Source organism: Lampris incognitus, chromosome 17 (assembly GCF_029633865.1).
Source record: "Lampris incognitus isolate fLamInc1 chromosome 17, fLamInc1.hap2, whole genome shotgun sequence".
Lineage (NCBI taxonomy): Eukaryota > Metazoa > Chordata > Actinopteri > Lampriformes > Lampridae > Lampris > Lampris incognitus.
In genome coordinates this window covers 3147017-3165414 of record NC_079227.1, presented here as the reverse complement: position 1 = coordinate 3165414, position 18398 = coordinate 3147017, and the positions used below count along the sequence as shown (strand labels likewise).

At 45.3% G+C, this 18398-nt stretch overlaps 2 protein-coding genes across 2 annotated transcripts in view; one reads left to right on the top strand and one right to left on the bottom strand.

Moving 5' to 3' along the window:
• The first annotated feature begins 1491 nt into the window (after nucleotides 1-1491).
• dlgap5 (discs, large (Drosophila) homolog-associated protein 5) lies at nucleotides 1492-16779 on the top strand. Its single transcript, XM_056297577.1, has 19 exons — nucleotides 1492-1638; nucleotides 3997-4247; nucleotides 4822-5003; nucleotides 5338-5403; nucleotides 5524-5563; nucleotides 5766-5834; nucleotides 6313-6402; nucleotides 6646-6720; nucleotides 6867-6901; nucleotides 7015-7223; nucleotides 7495-7623; nucleotides 9386-9474; nucleotides 9590-9750; nucleotides 14091-14195; nucleotides 14422-14632; nucleotides 14781-15433; nucleotides 15587-15737; nucleotides 16368-16411; nucleotides 16513-16779. Exons 2-19 carry the CDS (start codon nucleotides 4010-4012, stop codon nucleotides 16633-16635), a joined length of 2670 nt encoding a protein of 889 aa, XP_056153552.1. The 5' UTR covers nucleotides 1492-1638; nucleotides 3997-4009; the 3' UTR covers nucleotides 16636-16779.
• The window catches only part of rsph10b (radial spoke head 10 homolog B), a 24584-nt gene continuing 22900 nt past the window's right edge, over nucleotides 16715-18398 (bottom strand). The window contains exons 19-20 of the mRNA XM_056297576.1: nucleotides 17466-17709; nucleotides 16715-16931 (exon numbers count right to left, since the gene is read on the bottom strand). Coding sequence (XP_056153551.1) covers nucleotides 16715-16931; nucleotides 17466-17709 — 461 coding nt within the window. The remainder of the gene's footprint in view (nucleotides 16932-17465; nucleotides 17710-18398) is intronic.

The window sequence follows — 18398 nt, the reverse complement described above, 5'->3', positions numbered from 1 at the left end:
GATTATAAAACAATTTGTGAGCATTTGTCTCTTTTTCTTTTAGTCTTGTGAGCATTTGTCTTGTGAGCAGTTCCTGGCCATTTTTTCTTATGAATATGGGATATTCCAAAAATAATAACTAGTTGTATGACATATACAGCACCTTATTTCCAATCTTATCTTTACTAAAATATAGCATGACATCAAACATACTTTAATATTCATGTTGAGACTCTTTTTTTTTAGAAGGCCGGCTACATCAATCCAGAACATTCTTGTATATACGTATACACTGGAAGAACAGATGGGTAATACTCTTTTTCTAGTCCACAAAAGTCCCACTTGTGATCAATATCTAGTGTGAATCTTTCTAACACCAGCTTTACCACATGAATTCTATGCAATGTCTTGACAGACGCGTCCTTAAACCTGTTGCTGATACAGTATCACAACGTGCCCATGCTTCGTCCACCACATGTCATTAGAGGTGTTGGATGGGGTTGAGGTCAGGGCTCTGTGCAGGCCACTCACGTTCTTCCTCACCGAACCCTGCAAAACATGTCTTGTGGACCTCAAGGGGCTTTTTAGGGAGTTGTTCCTTGTCCGGTGTGAGGGTCTAAGGGCAGGATGTTGTGTTGCTGTAAAGCCCCTTGAGACAGATTTGTAATTTGTGATATTGGGCTATACAAATAAAACCGCCTTGACTTGACTTAAATGATGGGGACCCAAAACATCTAGATGTGACCGTGTTCCTAATATGTTTGTTAGAGCACTTCTCTTTCAGTATATTGGATTCACCAATATAAAGAAATATCTTCCACACAGTCTTCAAAATGAAAAGGTATGTCTACCGCAGTAGTGGAAGTCCAAGGACACTTTCTGGTATAGCATGGACAACAACAGCATACTCCTTTGGTTTTATGGGTATTTTGAATTTATCAAGAAATTCTTTATACGATAATAAATAACCATTTTAATTAAGTAATTGGCCAACTGTCAGTTTTGCAGCATTATTAAACCATGTGTGCTGGAAGACAGACCTGTCTTTATATGGCATGTCTGTACTGTTCCCTATGCACGCGGTACCTATGGGGCGAAAAGTTGTGTTTGTAAACGCTTCGTCCAGTCTGGCGAGGTTACGCGGGTCAGGTGACGTATTTTAAATAAGCCAATCAGCGCACAGCAGCCTTGAACGGCAGCAAGCCCGGCAGCCAATAAGAGCCACAGTAGCAATTTTCAAACTTGCGTCGCCGTGTTGTGTTGTGTTGTGTTGTGAGCGGAGCCAGAGCGGACCAGCGCCGACAAGCCCCGCTGAGTGGTGTCAAGGTAAGGTCCGGTCCAGTCCTCAGGTCCAACGTTGTGTCTCATTACATGGGTTGTGTTCAGTCTCGTCCCCCGCACCGCTGTAACGGCAGCTCTTTGAGAACCGAGTCCTGGTTGACGGTCCAGGTTCCGTTACACGTTTCCGCCGTGTTTAAACGTTCTTTCTACGCGTGTATACGACGTTCAGCACCGGACCACACCAGAACAAACCCGCTTTGGCTTCTTGGCTCTTGCGTCGTTGGTTGAAATATGGATTTTTACAGTGTGGACTTATGAGTAACGCGTTCATCTCGGCAAGGAGCCATGTCTGTGATCTGCCGAGCGACCGAAATCCATGTAATGTCGTTTATATTAGCTTGCTAGCTGTCCTGCTAACGCTAGCTACCTCACATTATTAGCTTGCTAGCTGTCCTGCTAACGCTAGCTACCTCACATGCGCGTGCGACGTTAACGCCCTCGGGGCCAGACCAGCTTCCAAAACAACAAAAAACTCTGCTTACAGCACGCGCACGCTGAGGGGGTGTGACGTCATTCTCTGCTCAGAAGTGTCTGAACTTGTAATTTTTATTTTATGTAAGTAGGAGCATTTTTGCTTTGAGAATGTTGATGGAGAAGTATAGAGAAGGCCAGAAGGAGGTACATTGTGTCTTTGTAGATTTAGAGAAAGCTTATGACAGAGTGCCGAGACAGGAGGTGTGGTATTGTATGAGGAAGTCAGGAGTTGCAGAGAAGTATGTAGGAGTGGTGCAGGATATGTATGAGGGAGGTGTGACAGTGGTGGGGTGTGTGGTTGGAATGACAGATGGGGTCAAGGTGGAGGTGGGATTACACCAAGGATCGGCTCTGAGCCCTTTCTTGTTTGCAGTGGTGATGGACAGGTTGACGGACAAGATCAGGCAGGAGTCTCCATGGACGATGATGTTCGCGGATGACATTGTGATCTGTAGTGAGAGTAGGGTGCAGGTGGAGGAGAGCCTGGAGAGGTGGAGGTATGCACTGGAGAGAAGAGGAATGAAAGTCAGTAGGAGCAAGATGGAATACCTATGCATGAACGAGAGGGAGGACAGTGGAATGGTCAGGATGCAAGGAGTGGAGGTGACAAAGGCATTTGAGTTTAAATACTTGGGGTCAACTGTACAAAGTAACGGGGAGTGCAGAAGAGAGGTGAAGAAGAGAGTGCAGGCAGGGTGGAGTGGGTGGAGAAGTGTGTCAGGAGTGGTTTGCGACAGAAGGGTACCAGCAAGAGTTAAAGGGAAAGTTTACAAGATGGTTGTGAGACCAGCTATGTTATATGGTTTGGAGACAGTGGCACTGACGAAAAGACAGGAGGTGGAGCTGGAGGTGGCAGAGATGAAGATGATAAGATTTTCACTGGGAGTGATGAAGGAGGACAGGATTAGGAACGAGTATATTAGAGGGACAGCTCAGGTTGGACGGTTTGGAGACAAAGCAAGAGAGGCAAGATGGAAATGGTGTGGACATGTGTGGAGGAGAGATGCTGGGTATACTGGGAGAAGGATGCTGAATATGGAGCTGCCAGGGAAGAGGAGAAGAGGAAGGCCAAAGAGGAGGTTTATGGATGTGGTGAGGGAGGACATGCAGGTGGCTGGTGTGACAGAGGAAGATGCAGAAGACAGGAAGAGATGGAAACGGATGATCCGCTGTGGCGACCCCTAACGGGAGCAGCCGAAAGTAGTAGTAGTAGTAAGTAGGAGCATCCTGTTGAGATTACAACCCTCTGTTTCAAGGGAGACCTGGCCAAGATAGGCAGCAGCAGTTAGAAAGCACAGTTACAAAATCACACAGTCGCAAAATTACACATTTGAAAACACAAACAAAAGACGAAAAAAATTTTTTAGAAAAAAAGTAAATTACAAGCAGATTATAAAAAAAAACAAGTACATGTTGTGAAATCCGCTTCAAGTGCTCTGTTTGGATTTGAAACGGCTATTTAGATAAGGCGTCAAGTCAGTTTTATTTGTATAGCCTATTTAGATATAATTTTGTGAAGCATGGTAGTACCTGACGTTAATTATTTGTACGATTACTGACAGTTTTTCTAAAATATTTTTTTAATTGCAAAAAATTCACATACAGTAACCAACATAACGGCAGTATACATACAACTTAAAACAGAAACTCACAGTGAACAAAACTGACTCCCCATTCTCTGCTCAGAATGTCATCACTCCACTATCTCTGCATCGCAAATAGTTGTAAAGCTCGCACCTTTAAATATCTTCAGATTTATGAGCAACAAAGTTTTGCTGTAAATAGTTGTGGTTATCAAATCATTGCAAGAAAAGATAAGAAGAAAAGAAAAGCCTATGATGTGTGAAAATTCTTGTTCTCCATTAACTGTTCCTCTAGGAGTCTCCTTAGTCTTTTTTTGTAAGATTCTACTTTCTTTTCAGTCAAATGTTAATGGGGTCGAGCCTCCTGTTTTCATGTTTTCTAGGTGTTGAGCTATTTCCTGCTTTAATCTTTAATTGTTTTTCCTCTGGTTGGCAGAAACAGACTTCTTTACACCATCTAGACAATTTTAGTATTTTGACTATGATTTTTAGCCTTTTCATTTTGCTTAAGTGTATATTGTGTACATAGTGTATCTGTGCTGTCACAGAAATGCCTCACTTATAATATATCAAATAATAGTTTAATGCCCCATTCACTCTTTATGTTTTCTTCACCCAGATTTCTGATCACAATGGACTCTCGTTTTGCTCAACTGCGGCAGCGGGACAGCAGTGTGTCCATGCTGAGGGTGAAACTGTCTCGCAGACGATCTCTGTCCCAGAAAGAGAACCGAGAACGGGCCTTGAACTCCCGCAGACAGCTGGACAAACTGGTTGAGCTGGACTGCTCTGTACAGGACACTTCTGTGATGATGGTACACATGCCGACCATCCAGGAGACACAACCCAACATTGTTAAAAAATCTAAAAGTAAGGCCCAGTCACATTTTTGAGACTACAGCTCACTTATTAAGAAAGATTTGGTGAAAGGGTCCGCGGTGGTGTAGCGGTCTAAGCATCGGTTTTGTGTCGATGCAGTTGCCCACTGGTTACTGGGGTTTGCACCCCGCTCTCGTCAGATCCGACTATGGCCGGACTCGATGAAGCAGCAATAATTGGCAACGCTGTCTTCGGGGGGGGGGGCGGAGTCGGCTTGTGTTCGTCACATGAATGCGTCTCTGTGTGTGTCGGAAAAAGCATTGGTTTGGCCTGGAGTCGCCTCGTCACGAAAGTGGCGAAGCGACTCCTTCGAGACTGCCGGCCAGAGAGATGCAGTTGGCGAACGCACGCAGTACAAGGGTGGGTGTTTGAACTAAAATAGGGATCGATTGGCCACTAAATTGGGAGAAATCAGAAATAAATGTATAAATAAAGAAAGAAAGATTTGGTGAATTAGACGTGTGGCATGTGGTGTCATGGCATTGAAACAGTGATGTCATGAAGAACCAGACCACCTGTTCAAGAACCAGCAGGTTTCTAACTTATCTCTCCTCTTTCATTTCAGACGAGGCTGTCATTGAGCGGATGAAGCAACTGGAGCGCTGGAAAGAGAGGAAGGTGTTGGAGAAAGAGAAGGCGAGGAGGGAGAAGGAATGCAGGGGGGTTTTCAAAGTGGGTCTGTATCGGCCCGAAAACAGCTTTTCTCTCTCTCTGCTGCCACCAGTTCAAACTTCCATAATCAATGAGGTGAGAGAGAACAGTCATCACTGAAACAAATGCAACAATTAAAATCTGTGTTGAGGACTAACACAGAGCTAGATTTACAAATCCTGAACATCTCGTAAAATGGGTGAAGAAGACTTCAGCTTGATTCCCATCACAGTAGACGATGACTTCATACATAACCAGATTCTTGCACAGAAGATGATATAATAACAATCTTTACATAACACTTTTCAAAATAGTTTAAAAGATCTTAATTAAGGACAGAAAACAGTTGAAATGGATCAATAAGACAGTTTGTAAAACAAAATTCCAAGCTATAGGAAAATGTGTAACACTTGTTCTGCCTATATATCAGACTATCCAGAAAACACATGAGAGTCAGAGTGGAAGAGTGACCCGCTCTATGAAGCAGCAGCAGAAGGTACTGTCCTCACTCGTATCCTTTCAATCCTTTAAGCATATTTCTGCTGTAAATGATTTTCAATTCACTACTTTAAATAAAAACGTGTATATATATATATATATATATCAATCTCCACAGCTGCTAAAGGAGAATCAGCAAGGTCCTTCTGTGAGAAAAGGTAATTTTTGAGTTTGTTGATTAATTACACAAACTGGAGCACTAATGATCAGAAAACTGGAGCACGAATGTTTCTCTGTCCACATAGCTGTTCCGTTCCAGTGCCAGATTCCTCAAAGCCAGCCTCTTATAAAGATCATTGAGCTGCATTTGGAAATAAGGTCCGTGTTTTGTTTGAGTTCTAACCTCTTGCTGTTTAACAGTGGAATCTGCTGTGGGAAGGACAACAAGAAGTCAAGTAGCTGTGATGAACAGCAGCAAAGTCCCTGCAGGTAACTTAACTGACAAACTAAAACACACTTATGTACCTGGGCCATGAAATCAACCACCGGTGCATTTAAACATGTCCATCTCATTCCATAATAATAATAATTGATTATATTTATATAGCACTTTATATCTAGATTCCCAAAGCGCTTCACATTGAAGGGGGGAAACTCACCTCAACCATCACCAATGTGCAGCATCACCTGGGTGATGCACAGCAGCCATTTTGCACCAGACAGCTCAGCACACATCAGCTTGAGGTGGAGAGGGAGCAATCACTGAGTGAATTACATGGGTGGATGATTAGGTAGCCAGATGGAGCGAGCAAGGTTGTGAATTTTGCCAGGACACCGGGAGACCCCCTACTCTGTGATAACTGCCATGGGCTCTTTAATGACCACAGGGAGTCAGGACCTCGGTTTAACGTCTCATCCAAGGGTTGAGATTTCATTAAACTTGGTTGGTGTCTCATATGTGTTCCAGCAGGGGCAGTGGAGCGCATTCTGTCAGCTAGATCAGTTAACAGGCCTCTGACAGCAGCTCCTCCTCAGGCCAAAGTCAAACCTGCTTCAGGTAAACCGGCTGAAACAATACATGACATATTCTCGTTACATCACCATCAACGATGTGTTTATTCCGCTGCCTTGCTGAGCAGTTTCAGAAAGCTTTGTGTATGTTGGTTTTAAATGTCTGAGAAATTGTCGTGGAAGTACACAACAGCAAAGCAGATGGGGAGAAATGGTGCAGTCAAACTAAAACCAGTCTTCTTTATTACAGTACTTGACAAACTGGTGTAATTGATGTGATGTATTACAGATGCAAGAGCCACCAGGACCAGAGCGAATGCCAAGCCAGGGGTGCCCCTAACTGGCAGAGGGAGGAACTGCAAAGGTAAGATCACCCATAGTTAACCATGTGCACATCAGTACAAAAACTACTAGCCACATTCAGTCTAACATGTAACATGTTCTCCTCAGTGAGTGTGTTTGTCCGTTTTGCCCTGCCCTAATAACTTTTATTTGGGGGTTTATTTTTAGTGAGCAATGACAGAAATCCTCCAGCCATTTCAAAGGTGAGCATGTCAATATTATCCACTCTCAATGTTGTGATCCTGTTACAGTTAACACAGGAGAAAACTATCTCCAGTGTCTTTCATTCAGTTTGTCGTTTCTCCATCTTGTCTAGGATGCTGAGAAGAAGGCCGGTCCCATCTCATCCAGTGTAAAGGAGGTGAAGGACCAGGCTCCCTCTGACTCGATCCCTCACATGGGTTCTGACGAAGCGCAGCCTTCCTTTGCCCCACAAGGCTTCATGTTTCAGGCTCCTGTCGGCCTCTCCTCCTTCAAATTTGATCCTCTCACTCCTCGCTCAGCAGACGCCTTCCTCACACCTAGGTCTGTATAGTTTTATTTGGTTTGAAAATTTGATGTGTTTAAAAAAAATCATCAAGTATTTTCAAGACACTGAGCCATGTGTCTGATCCAATTTGTAGTTGTGATTCACATCACTGCCAGATGGAGGTTGGTGCACAGGTTGAAATTATGTATTGTACCTTTAAGACAAAACACATCTGAGCTGAATGAGTTTAGGTTGTGTTATTAAAGATTTAAATAGAAGGTAAAAACTAACTCTTCTTGTATGACTCCTGTTCTAACTCCCCTTCAGTTCCAGCTTTAGTCTTCCTCCTGTCTTTGATCCGGAGCCCGAGGCCATGCTTAAGAGCCCCTCTCCTGCCAGGGCACCTGCCGCTCCGCTCAACCTCAGTGAACCTCAGCATGATGTGCCATACTTCAGGTGAGAAAACCTCATTGAATGGTCCTGTACTCTGAACTGGTGTAGAGTAATGCCGACACTGCAGTGGTCAGTTTATATCTGATAGTGAGTGTTGGAGGATTTCTGTTTCACAGGTCCTTATGACTTGACCGGTAGTAGGGGTGTATATGGTCCATTGATCCGGATCAATATAATAATTCAATGATCCAATATCGTCGATGCAAAGTGAAAACATTGATCCATATCATCATCTTTAAGATACACCTAAGATGTGAAAATCTTTAAGCTTGATGTCTTTATACATGGTCAATAGTCCAGGTAAGAAAGTTGAATTAGTTCATCTGGACACAACGTTTATTGACAGAAATGTTTCATCACTCATCCAAGTGACCTCTTCAGTCTCAACTGACTGCAGGTATCCCACCCTTATGAACAATATTGCATAACGATTGGTTTCATATGCAAATTACCGTGAGCATTAACTAGAGTTTCAATGGCCATGTGTACTATTCAGAGGATTTGGGAATGGTTGCAATCACAGCATTATAAGACGGTAACAGATGTACTCTTAGGCCCTCCCCTCGGTTCAGGGATAGTTGTTACCTCTTCACATATATGGCCTCTTTGACTCTCCATTCAAACCAGCGTTCCTCCCTATCAAGAATGTGCACATCCTCATCCTTGAAAGAATGGCCACTGGCCTGTAGATGGTGTAGACTGTGGAGTCCTGGCCTGACGTGTTATGCTCTCTCGTGTTGTGCCATCCTCTTGGCCAGCGTCTGTTAAGTTTCCCCAATGTACAAGTCACGGCAGCTCCATATTCAGCATCCTTCTCCCAGTATACCCAGTATCTCTCCTCTGCACATGTCCAAACCATCTCAATCTTGCCTCTCTTGCTTTGTCTCCAAACTGTCCAACCTGAGCTGGCCCGCTAATATACTCCTTGCTAATCCTGTCCTCCTTCATCACTCCCAATGAACTACTTAGCATTTTTAACTCTGCCACCTCCAGCTCCACCTCCTGTCTTTTCATTAGTGCCACTGTCTCCAAACCAAATAACATAGCTGGTCTCACTGCCATCTTGTAAATCTTCCCTTTAACTCTTGCTGGTACCCTTCTGTTGCAAATCACTCCTGACACTCTTCTCTACCCACTCCACCCTGCCTGCACTGTCTTCTTCACCTCTCCTCCGCACTCCCAGTTACTTTGAACAGTTGACCCCAAGTATTTAAACTCATCCAATTTCAGATCCCTCCCCACCTCCCCTATAGTCTGTTCACCCATCTGGCAGAAGGTAGTGGACCATCTGGGCCACGACTACCAGAATCTGCAAAAGCCTCTTCCCTTGAGCAGTCAGGGTCCTCAACTCCCTGCTGCCGCCGCGCAGCCACCCACCCCCACCCTCTGGACAACCTACACACTGTCACAAACATTGCACTTTAAATCTGTTTACAAGAACTACCTGCTGCTGGGATTTTGTATATTCTATGTTTTGTGCTTATTAACATTTTATGTCTTGGACTGTCTGTTTAATTGTTGCACCATAGGCTCCTGGGAAACTTATTTCATCTTAAATTTATACTTGTATATGGATGGGTTGAAAATAGTCATGAGTCTGAGGACTTGTTATCAGTCCTAGATTAAGGATATTATTTTGCATTTCTTGGTATGAAGTGATTTTTAATTCGCATTACATTTCTGCTGTAGAATGAAGTCAAAGCAGTTATATTTGTTATATGTAGAGACTCCACTCCATGTACTTACAGCCATCTGTTTCTTTCAGATCTGAAATGAACAAAGAGACCGAGAGACTGTTGGGTCTGTGTGACCTGTGGGGGGCCAAGTTGGATGACGAGTCCATTCCGGAGGAGAGTAAGTGTCTGCACCTCTGCCGGGAACTGGGAGGACCTGCTGGATTTATCTCAACCTATAACTGAACTTTGTTGTTTGTTACTTGTGAAAAATACCATCTCGTGTGTGTGTGTAGTGCAGGACCGCATGCGTACAGCGATTGGACAGGCCAGGCTATTGATGAAGGAGCGCTTTGCCCAGTTTAGCGGTCTGACAGACGACTGTGAGTTGGGCCGAGGGGAGAAGATCACCACCTGCACTGACCTGCAAGGATTCTGGGACATGGTGTATTTCCAGGTGAGAAGGTCTGAACCTGCTGTAGCTTGACCTCTGTTGTTTCTGAGTTGTCCATCTGAAGTAAGATGGCGACAGGCATGGGCACATTCATGGCATTTCTGAATCTCTCACAGTAACAGAACGGGACAATCAGCCATTAACTGCATACATTAAAAACCTAAACAAAAAAAGCTGAGCCACAAATGCAAGCATGAAAAAAGGAGCACTTGCCTCCGGTGAGCGGGTTTTGGTGTGAAATATGAGGTTCCACCTACCTGTGTCCAGAGCTTTCATTGTCACGAAAGTTCTCACTGATTCTCTGACACCCACTGTCTTGCATGCACACACGTAGACATATGACAGACTGAGGTAAGACCAGCTCTACGTAATTCATTACTTCCACACGGATAAACGGTTGCAGCCAGGCGCATGCACACAAAATAGGTAGAGAAAACGGGAAGTGTAAAAGTTGTATAACTTGGATACAACAGCAGCTGAGAGTTGGAGGAAACCTTGTCAGGAACAGGAAAAAGGTCTTAGGAAGGCCTTCTCCCATCAACAAAAAGAGAGAAATTGCTACAAAGACTGGACCAAGTGCAGAAAAGTCTCCTTTATGTCTTCTTACTCCTGCATTGGCTACACAAAAGCATAATTTGGCCCTCTGTATGACTGAGAAAACACGATTTTCAGAGAAGGGAAGGAAAACGATTGCATGTTTAGAAGCCATTTGTGCTGGAAATACTGAGTGAGCAATAGACACAGAGTGGGTAATTTCTTTCAGAGTATCTTGAGGACTTGCACCAACCACAGTTGGCAGATGAACAAAATGGAGTGAGGAACAACATCAAAAATTTCAGCAATGAAGTGACATACTTGTGCTATAATTGTCTTCAACTGAGCTACAGCAAAATCCAAGTGCCGGTCCCCATGAGGCTAGCCGTACCAAAAACAAATGAACTAGAGCGAGCACAACTTCTGACATCTAGAGAACACAGCTACTGTATGAGGTCACTGTAAAGCTCGAGAGAGCTGTTGTAATGCCATTTAGCAAACACAAGAGGACAGTGTAGGTCTATGACCAGTCCAGGGGCTAGTTATCCAAAAAAGTCTGCAGGATAGGAGGATTAGCCAAGTAAGGACAAGTTCATTTTGTTTGCCCTCTTCAAAATCTTAACTTAGTTGTGATGTTAAGCGGAGCAGACCAAAAAATTGAATACAGAGAGAGCAAATAGAAGGTGAATGGGAAGTGCGTGGTAGGATGGGCTAGGGTTAAGACGAGAACAAGTTTAAAACCTCATGTCTATGAACTGAACACTGGGATGGCATCCAGCGCTTTACCTGTGCCCTCGTCCATGGGGTTAGTGGTTGTGTAAGGAAGGGCATCCGATGTAAACATTTTGCCAAATCATCATCTGGATTGATGAGACACTACAGGATCGATCGAGGCTCCATATCGGATTGGTCGAGGCCTGGGTTAACATTGGTGCTCTACCCTCACAGATTAATGATGGAAACTATAAAATCCACTGTAGCGACCGACCGCTGAGAAACGGGGAGCAAGCCGAAAGAAGTCTGAAGTAAAAGATAAAACTTCATCTGAATATGCACTACATGACCTACAAGTATGTGGTGACCTGAACATCACACCCATATGTACTTGTTGAACATCTCATTCCAAAACCATAGAGTTGCAGCTATAACAGCCTCCACCCTCTGGGAAGGCTTTCCACTAGATTTTGGAACATGGGTGCAGGGATTTGCTCCCATTCAGCCACAAGAGCATTAGTGAGGTCAGGCACTGATGTGGGGGAGAACGCCTGGCTCACAGTCGGCTTTCCAATTCATCCCAAAGGGAGTTAAGGTCGGGGCTCTGTGCAGGCCAGTCAAGTTCTTCCACACCAAACTCGACAAACCATGTCTTCATGGACCTCACTTTGTGCATGCATGTGGGCTTTGTCATGCTGAAACGGGAAAGGGCCTTCTCTAAACTGTTGCCACAAAGTTGGAAGCACACAGTTCTCTAGGACAGTGGTTTTCAAAGTGTGAGGCCTGACTCCCCTGGGCAGCACCAAAGAGTTGTAGAGGAGGCGCAGGGAAATACAAGAAAAGGTCTGAACCCAGCAGAAAGTGTGACGAATGCAAATTCAAAGTTGGGATTTTCTTGGACCGGGCCCGCCGACGCTCCGAGCCACCCATGGTAGGGTTAAGCATGAACAAGGTGTATTTTTCCCAGAGCGCGTTTTAAACTTTACTTAACAGGTCAGGTTAAGGCCTTGCGCGTGGTTTTGATAAGCAGTATTGTGCACCAGTGGGTTTTAATTTTCATGTTCTCATTTCTGTTTTGTTAAAAGGTGACATGTTTCTTTTTTTTCTTGTTAACTTCAGAAACATGCACAAATAGGCATTGACCTATATACTAATTCTTAAGCACTTATTTGTATTAACATGTGGGAGACTGTATTAGGACTTATTCAAAATAAACATTTCAAACCATTAATGGTTGCAACCCTTTATTTTGAAACACAGTGGGTTGTTGGTGTTGTTTTTGGTGTTGTTGGACCCTTATTAAAATGGGGGAGTCCGTGGTGGTGTAGCGGTCTAAGCATCGGCTGTGTCGATGCAGTTGCCCACTGGTTACCGGGGTTCGGTCTCGTCAGATCCGACTATGGCCGGACTCGATGAAGCAGCAATAATTGGCAACGCTGTCTTCGGGAGGGGGGTGGAGTCGGCTTGTGTTCGTCACATGAATGCGTCTCTGTGTGTGTGGGGGGGAAAGCAGTGGTTCGGCCTGGATTCACCATGTCATGAAAGTGGCGAGGCGTCTCCTTCGAGACTGCCGGCCGGAGAGATGCAGTTGGCGAACGCATGCAGTACGAGGGTGGATGTCTGACCTAAAATAGGGAGCTGAGCTGCTGTTGAATGTGGCTCTGTACAGATGAGTGACTTGGTTCAGTTACAGACCGTCTTTTTCCACATAGACTTTGCTGATTCTATGAAAGTCTTCCGTACCATTTACCTTCATCTGGTTTTGAAGGATGTTCTGTGTATTCTCAGTATTAAACATTGTTGTATAATTAATTAACACATTTCTTCATGTCTGTCAGTGGAAGTAGCACCACCAGGAAGAGAGCAGAGAATGAACTAAGCAGGCATAGTGGAGAATATTTGGCAGTTTGACTGTCTCACACTTTTGAATGCACAGCTAATCCAACCAGTGGTGGATTGATGGTGGGTTGTCTGTCCCTGTTCTGTTTTTGGATCGGCCACCAAACAGGACAGGGACAGACTACAACGGACAGTTAGGTCTGCAGAGAAAATCATTGGTGCCAACCTGCCCTCCGTTCAGGACTTGTACACCTCCAGAGTCAGGAGACAGGCAAGCAACATCACATCACCGTGGTGCATGGGTTAGCGCTGTCGCCTCACAGCAAGAAGGTCCTGGGTTTGAACCCCGGGGTTGTCCAACCTTGGGGGGGTCATCCCAGGTCGTCCTCTGTGGAGTTTGCATGTTCTTCCCATGTCTACGGTGGGTTTTCTCCGGGTGCTCCGGTTTCCCCCACCATAAAAAAAGAAAGGAAAAAAAAGACATGCATGTTAGGGTTAATACTCCTTCCTGTCTGTGTCCCTGACCGAGGCATGGCAAGACCAACTGGAGTCGGTCCCCGGGTGCTGCACAGCGGCTGCCCACTGCTCCAAGCTACACAACTAGGATGGGTTAAATGCAGAGAAGAATTTCCCCACAGGGGATTAATAAAGTATCTCTCACTGCAGACCCATCACACCCTGGTCACAACATGTTCCAACTCCTCCCCTCTGGCAGGCGCTACAGAGCACTGTACCCCAAAACAACCAGATGTAAAAACGGTTTCTTTCCACAAGCTGACATTCAAATGAACGCTGAACACTCAAATAAATCCATCATGTTGTATATACTGTACTGTACATGTTGTACGTACTGTACTGTGCATGTTGTATATACTGTACTGTAAATTATACATATACTGGTACACTGTCATCTATATCTACCTCAGACATGTATGCAGGTAAGCTGCTAACATGTATTTCAGCATCCCTGATATATTCTCTGCACCACTGCATCTTATCACCTCTTAAAGTCAGTCCTTGTGTATATATGTGAAGATTATTGTGTTGTTATTCTCTGTTAAGTACACTGAGAGAGACCAGAGTCACATTCCATGTGTGTGCAAACCTACATGGCCAATAAACATGATTCTGATTTGGCTCTTAATAAGTTGAAGCAAAAATGTTTAATTCTAGTTTAAATATGAAATATGCAAATTTTCACCAGCGACAACGTGAAAAGAGAGAACAAAGCATTTTGCTCTGTCTCAATCTGTCAGGTTGAAGATGTCAACAAGAAGTTTGATGCCCTGAAGGAGGCAGAGAGCCGAGGCTGGCTGGAGGAACATAAAGCCCCTCCACTCCCGAAGAAGAGAGCGGTCAAGGTGAAAGACAGAAGTCATGTATTTACATTAAAGTTAACCTTAGACAAATGGCTTATTTCTGGTGGCACATTTCCTTTCATTTAACTTGAACATCTTTTTGCATCAATTTCATATATCTTGATGCCATTTGTTTAGGAACGTAACATAAACTTACTTTTGTCCTTGTTGGGAAATGGTTTATATTACCAGTCCAGTGAGTTTCTCTGCTTTCTTGTTCTTTTGACAGAAACAACCCTCCTGCGGAGCTGCCAAGCCAGCAGGGACCAACGCAGCCGCCAAGTCCCGTCTGGCTGCATTCAAGGCTTCCATGAAAGCTCGTCAGCAAGCTGCCGAGCTGCAGAAAGCTGCAGAGGAAAATACCCAGTCAGACAGAGAAATAGACACCGTGGTGTTCCATGGAGGCTTCTTCCAGGTGGAGAGCCCAGCCAAACCAGCAGGTGAGAAAGAGTTCAAGTGGTACGACAGAACTGGGGAACTTGTCGTTGAATCAGACGGAGCTCAGCTTGTACCACCAAAGTAAATGACTTCCAGTCTGATCTGTCAGATGTGGTTCTAATGGAGTGGTTATGTGTTGTCTGTTTTCAGGTTTTGTGAAGACAGCCAGCCATCACACTGCTGCTGTGCTGCATGGAACCTCACCCGGCCTCTCTCTCACCAACACCACTCCCGGTCGAGCTACCCGCCACTCCATAACATCACATGTCTCTCCTGCTCGGCCCAGCCTTACCCCCACCTGCCTCTCTGTTAACCTCGGGCAAAGCCCTCGTCCAAGAGCAAGGCGTCAACTGAGCCCTCCTCAGCGACCCAACAGCGTCAACGTTTCAGTCAGCTTTTCACCCATAATGGATGTTCCCTCAGACGGCACTCGGCCTGACCAGTCTGAGCCGGTGTCCAGACCAGACGAGGTTAGCTCTGCTGCTTGTGACAGAGACAACAACGAAGCGGAAAGTGTTCTGGTACTGGCCCCGTCACTTGTACCCAGCCCTGCAGTCCATGACCAAAACGGACCCGCTGAGGACAGAAACGCCAGCCTGTCTCTCTCTCCACGGTCTCCCTCTCCATCCTGCCGTGTCACCGAGCCACCCTTGGCTCTGAGCTTCACCCGGTCTCCATACTCTGCTTGCATGATGCCGGCCAGGCAAGAAACCACTTATGCCAGCCTCCCTCTCGTCTCCTCGCCCGCTGCGATCTCGGTTCCCATGGAGACTCGAGAGTCCACAAGTGAACCTCCAGACAGAGTTAGTCAGAGATATTTATTGCCTTATTGGGAACGTTTCTCCTGTTGATAAAAGCAGTCTTGTATTACATCCTTTCAGCAGTTGTTTTAAGCCTCATGAGTTCAACATCAGGGGTAAGCTCTTTTAAATAAGTGATCCTTTTTGTGTGTGCAGGATGATCCTGGGTTTGACTTCGAACGCTACCTCCAACCCTCAGAGATAGATAGCCTGTCATCACCCATGATGGCAGATATAGAGATGGAGAGTCCCAGATCTCCGCCAATCAATTCGCTAACTCAGGAAGAGGCGGTTATGATTGCTACAGGTAACACACACACACACATTTCACCGGGGTGTAACTGCCTGTATGTGATGGTGTTCTGTTATGAAGTAGGGTTATCACAGTGGACAGGCTGTCTCAGAAACATACAGACTCAGAACTGACACTGGTACTTTGATTTTATTCAGATTAAATGAATAAAGCGCAGAACAACATATCTAACTGCTGATCACAAATCCAATAGAGTGTAAACGGTCACTGTAATTGGCTAGTACTTGTTACTATTCAAATGAATTAGAATTCCAGTGAAGCCTGAGGCCTACTGCAGTCTAACACAGGAAATGTTTTTTAACAGTCATGGTTCATAATGGAAGAGACTACAAAGTGGTAGAGGCAGTAATTCAAGCTGTAAGCACCAGAATAAACCCAGTGTCACTATGACACGTTTATTTATTTAAAGTGCAGCTGGATCTCTCAGTAGGTAAGAACTCCCGCTTTCCTGCCGGAGAGCGAGCGTTCAAGCCCTGGCTGGGATGAGTCTCCAGTGAGAGTCTGTGGCTAATGCTACACAAGCCAGCTACCTCTCGGATGTACGTCACTTCAGATGAAGCATCTGCTGAATGAAATTGTGTAAGCAGTGTGTGATTCTATGTTCATTTGTGTTTTCCCTTACAGTTGTGCCAGCCGTGTCCACCCTCAGCACTCCTCACACACCACAGGTCATTTACCACTTCCTGCCCGACTTTGCTTCCTGCAGAATTAACAAGGTTCTGTTGTGTTGTAGAACACACTTGACAATCCTTTTTTGTGTGTTTTTCAGACCCAGGCTGACCTGTCGCTCTTTACCTTCACCCCTGACCTCAGGGACAGAATCCGACAGTCCGTCTGTCCGAGGGATCTCATGGTCTTCACACCGCCCTCTGATGTCTTTCAGGGAGAATAATCTTTCAGTGTATGTGTGATCATGTCATGTATGTGTGTTGTGCGCTGCACAGATTAAACCTGAGTGAAAAGCTGCGGGTTCAGGCTCGTTTACCAGCTTTTTTAGCCGGCTGCTTCTTCCTGGACCTGCTGGCCTGTTTGGCTGCAGCAGCGACTGTGACGGAGCTGGTTGACACCTCCGATGGCGAACCGATTACCTCATCTTCATTTCCGTCTACTCTCTCTGCTGCTGCCTCCTCTTTCTCAGCCTCCTTCTGCCGCCGCTCCTCCTCCTCAGCCTCCCACTGCTCTCTCAGCCTGAAAGATGGAATAACCAGACATGATTTAGATTGACACACAATCTAGAAAAAATGCAGAGAATCGTCTCTGTGTTAGGTTGCTTCTGAGCAGGAAGGAAGCAATCTGTTAATTACACAAACTTGGTCATATTCCCAGGCTTCAATTTAACTGATTAATAAAACCCATTTTAACATTTTCATAATCTTCCTCCTGTCTTCAGTTCCTCATGAAGGAAGAGTGGAATTCATGAGTTGAAGTTGATTGCAAAACAAAAAAACCGTGTCTCAAGACAATGAACAGAGTTTAAAAATGATCAAAATGAGAGCCTCATCAAATACGTCTTCACCAGAACACAGTTACATGTTGAGACTGATCGGGTTTACGTTTGCATACTGGGACCTGGACCGTCTGGACAGAAAATGTCCAGCTGTCTGTCATAACTGCATTTCAGTGAACTTGACAAATTCATGCCGTAGAGGGTTATTATAGTCTGGTACACACGTAAACAAACAGCTCTCTGATGTAAATGAAATGCAGACTACAACATTATACCTGGCCTGCTCTCGGGCCTTGGCCACGGCGGCGTGTTTTTGGACTGCGTGGCGGAGTCTCTCTTCCTCCATGTGGCGTCTCCGTGAGCGTTCATGGTCGTAGACAGGGAATAGTCGGCTGAAGAAGCGGTGGCATCTTCGTATCCACACATCCGGTTCACCGTCTTGGGCTTCCGTGCTTTCAACTCGGAGCATTTTTCCTTCATCCCCGTTCTGTTGCCCTGAACGGCAGCCTGTTACATCAGCTGAAGCAGGCAAATTATGATGTGGAAGGTAAGCTGCTGTGTTTGAGGCCACATTGTCATGACTGAGCTACTACTTTTCATCAGTGCCACTGTCTCCAAACCATATAACATAGCTGGTCTCACTACCATCTTGTAAACCTTCCCTTTAACTCTTGCTGGTATCCTGTCACAAATCACTCCCGACACTCTTCTCCACCCACTCCACCCTGCCTGCACTCTCTTCTTCACCTCTCTCCTGCACTCCCAGTTACTTTGGACAGTTGACCCCAAGTATTTAAACTCAAATGCCTTCATCACCTCTACTCTTTGCATCCTCACCATTCTCTCTCCTCCCTCTCATTCACACATAGGTATTCCGTCTTGCTCCTACTGACTTTCATTCCTCTTCTCTCCAGTGCATACCTCCACCTCTCCAGGCTCTCCTCCACCTGCTCACTACTCTCGCTACAGATCACAATGTCATCCGCAAACATCATAGTCCACAGAGACTCCTGCCTGATCTTGTCCGTCAACCTGTCCATCACCATCACAACAAGAAAGGGCTCAGAGCCGATCCTTGATGTAATCCCACCTCCACCTTGACCCCATCTGTCATTCCAACCACACGCCTCACCATTGTCACACTTCCCTCATACATATCCTGCACCACTCCTACATACTTCTCTGCAACTCCCGACTTCCTCATACAA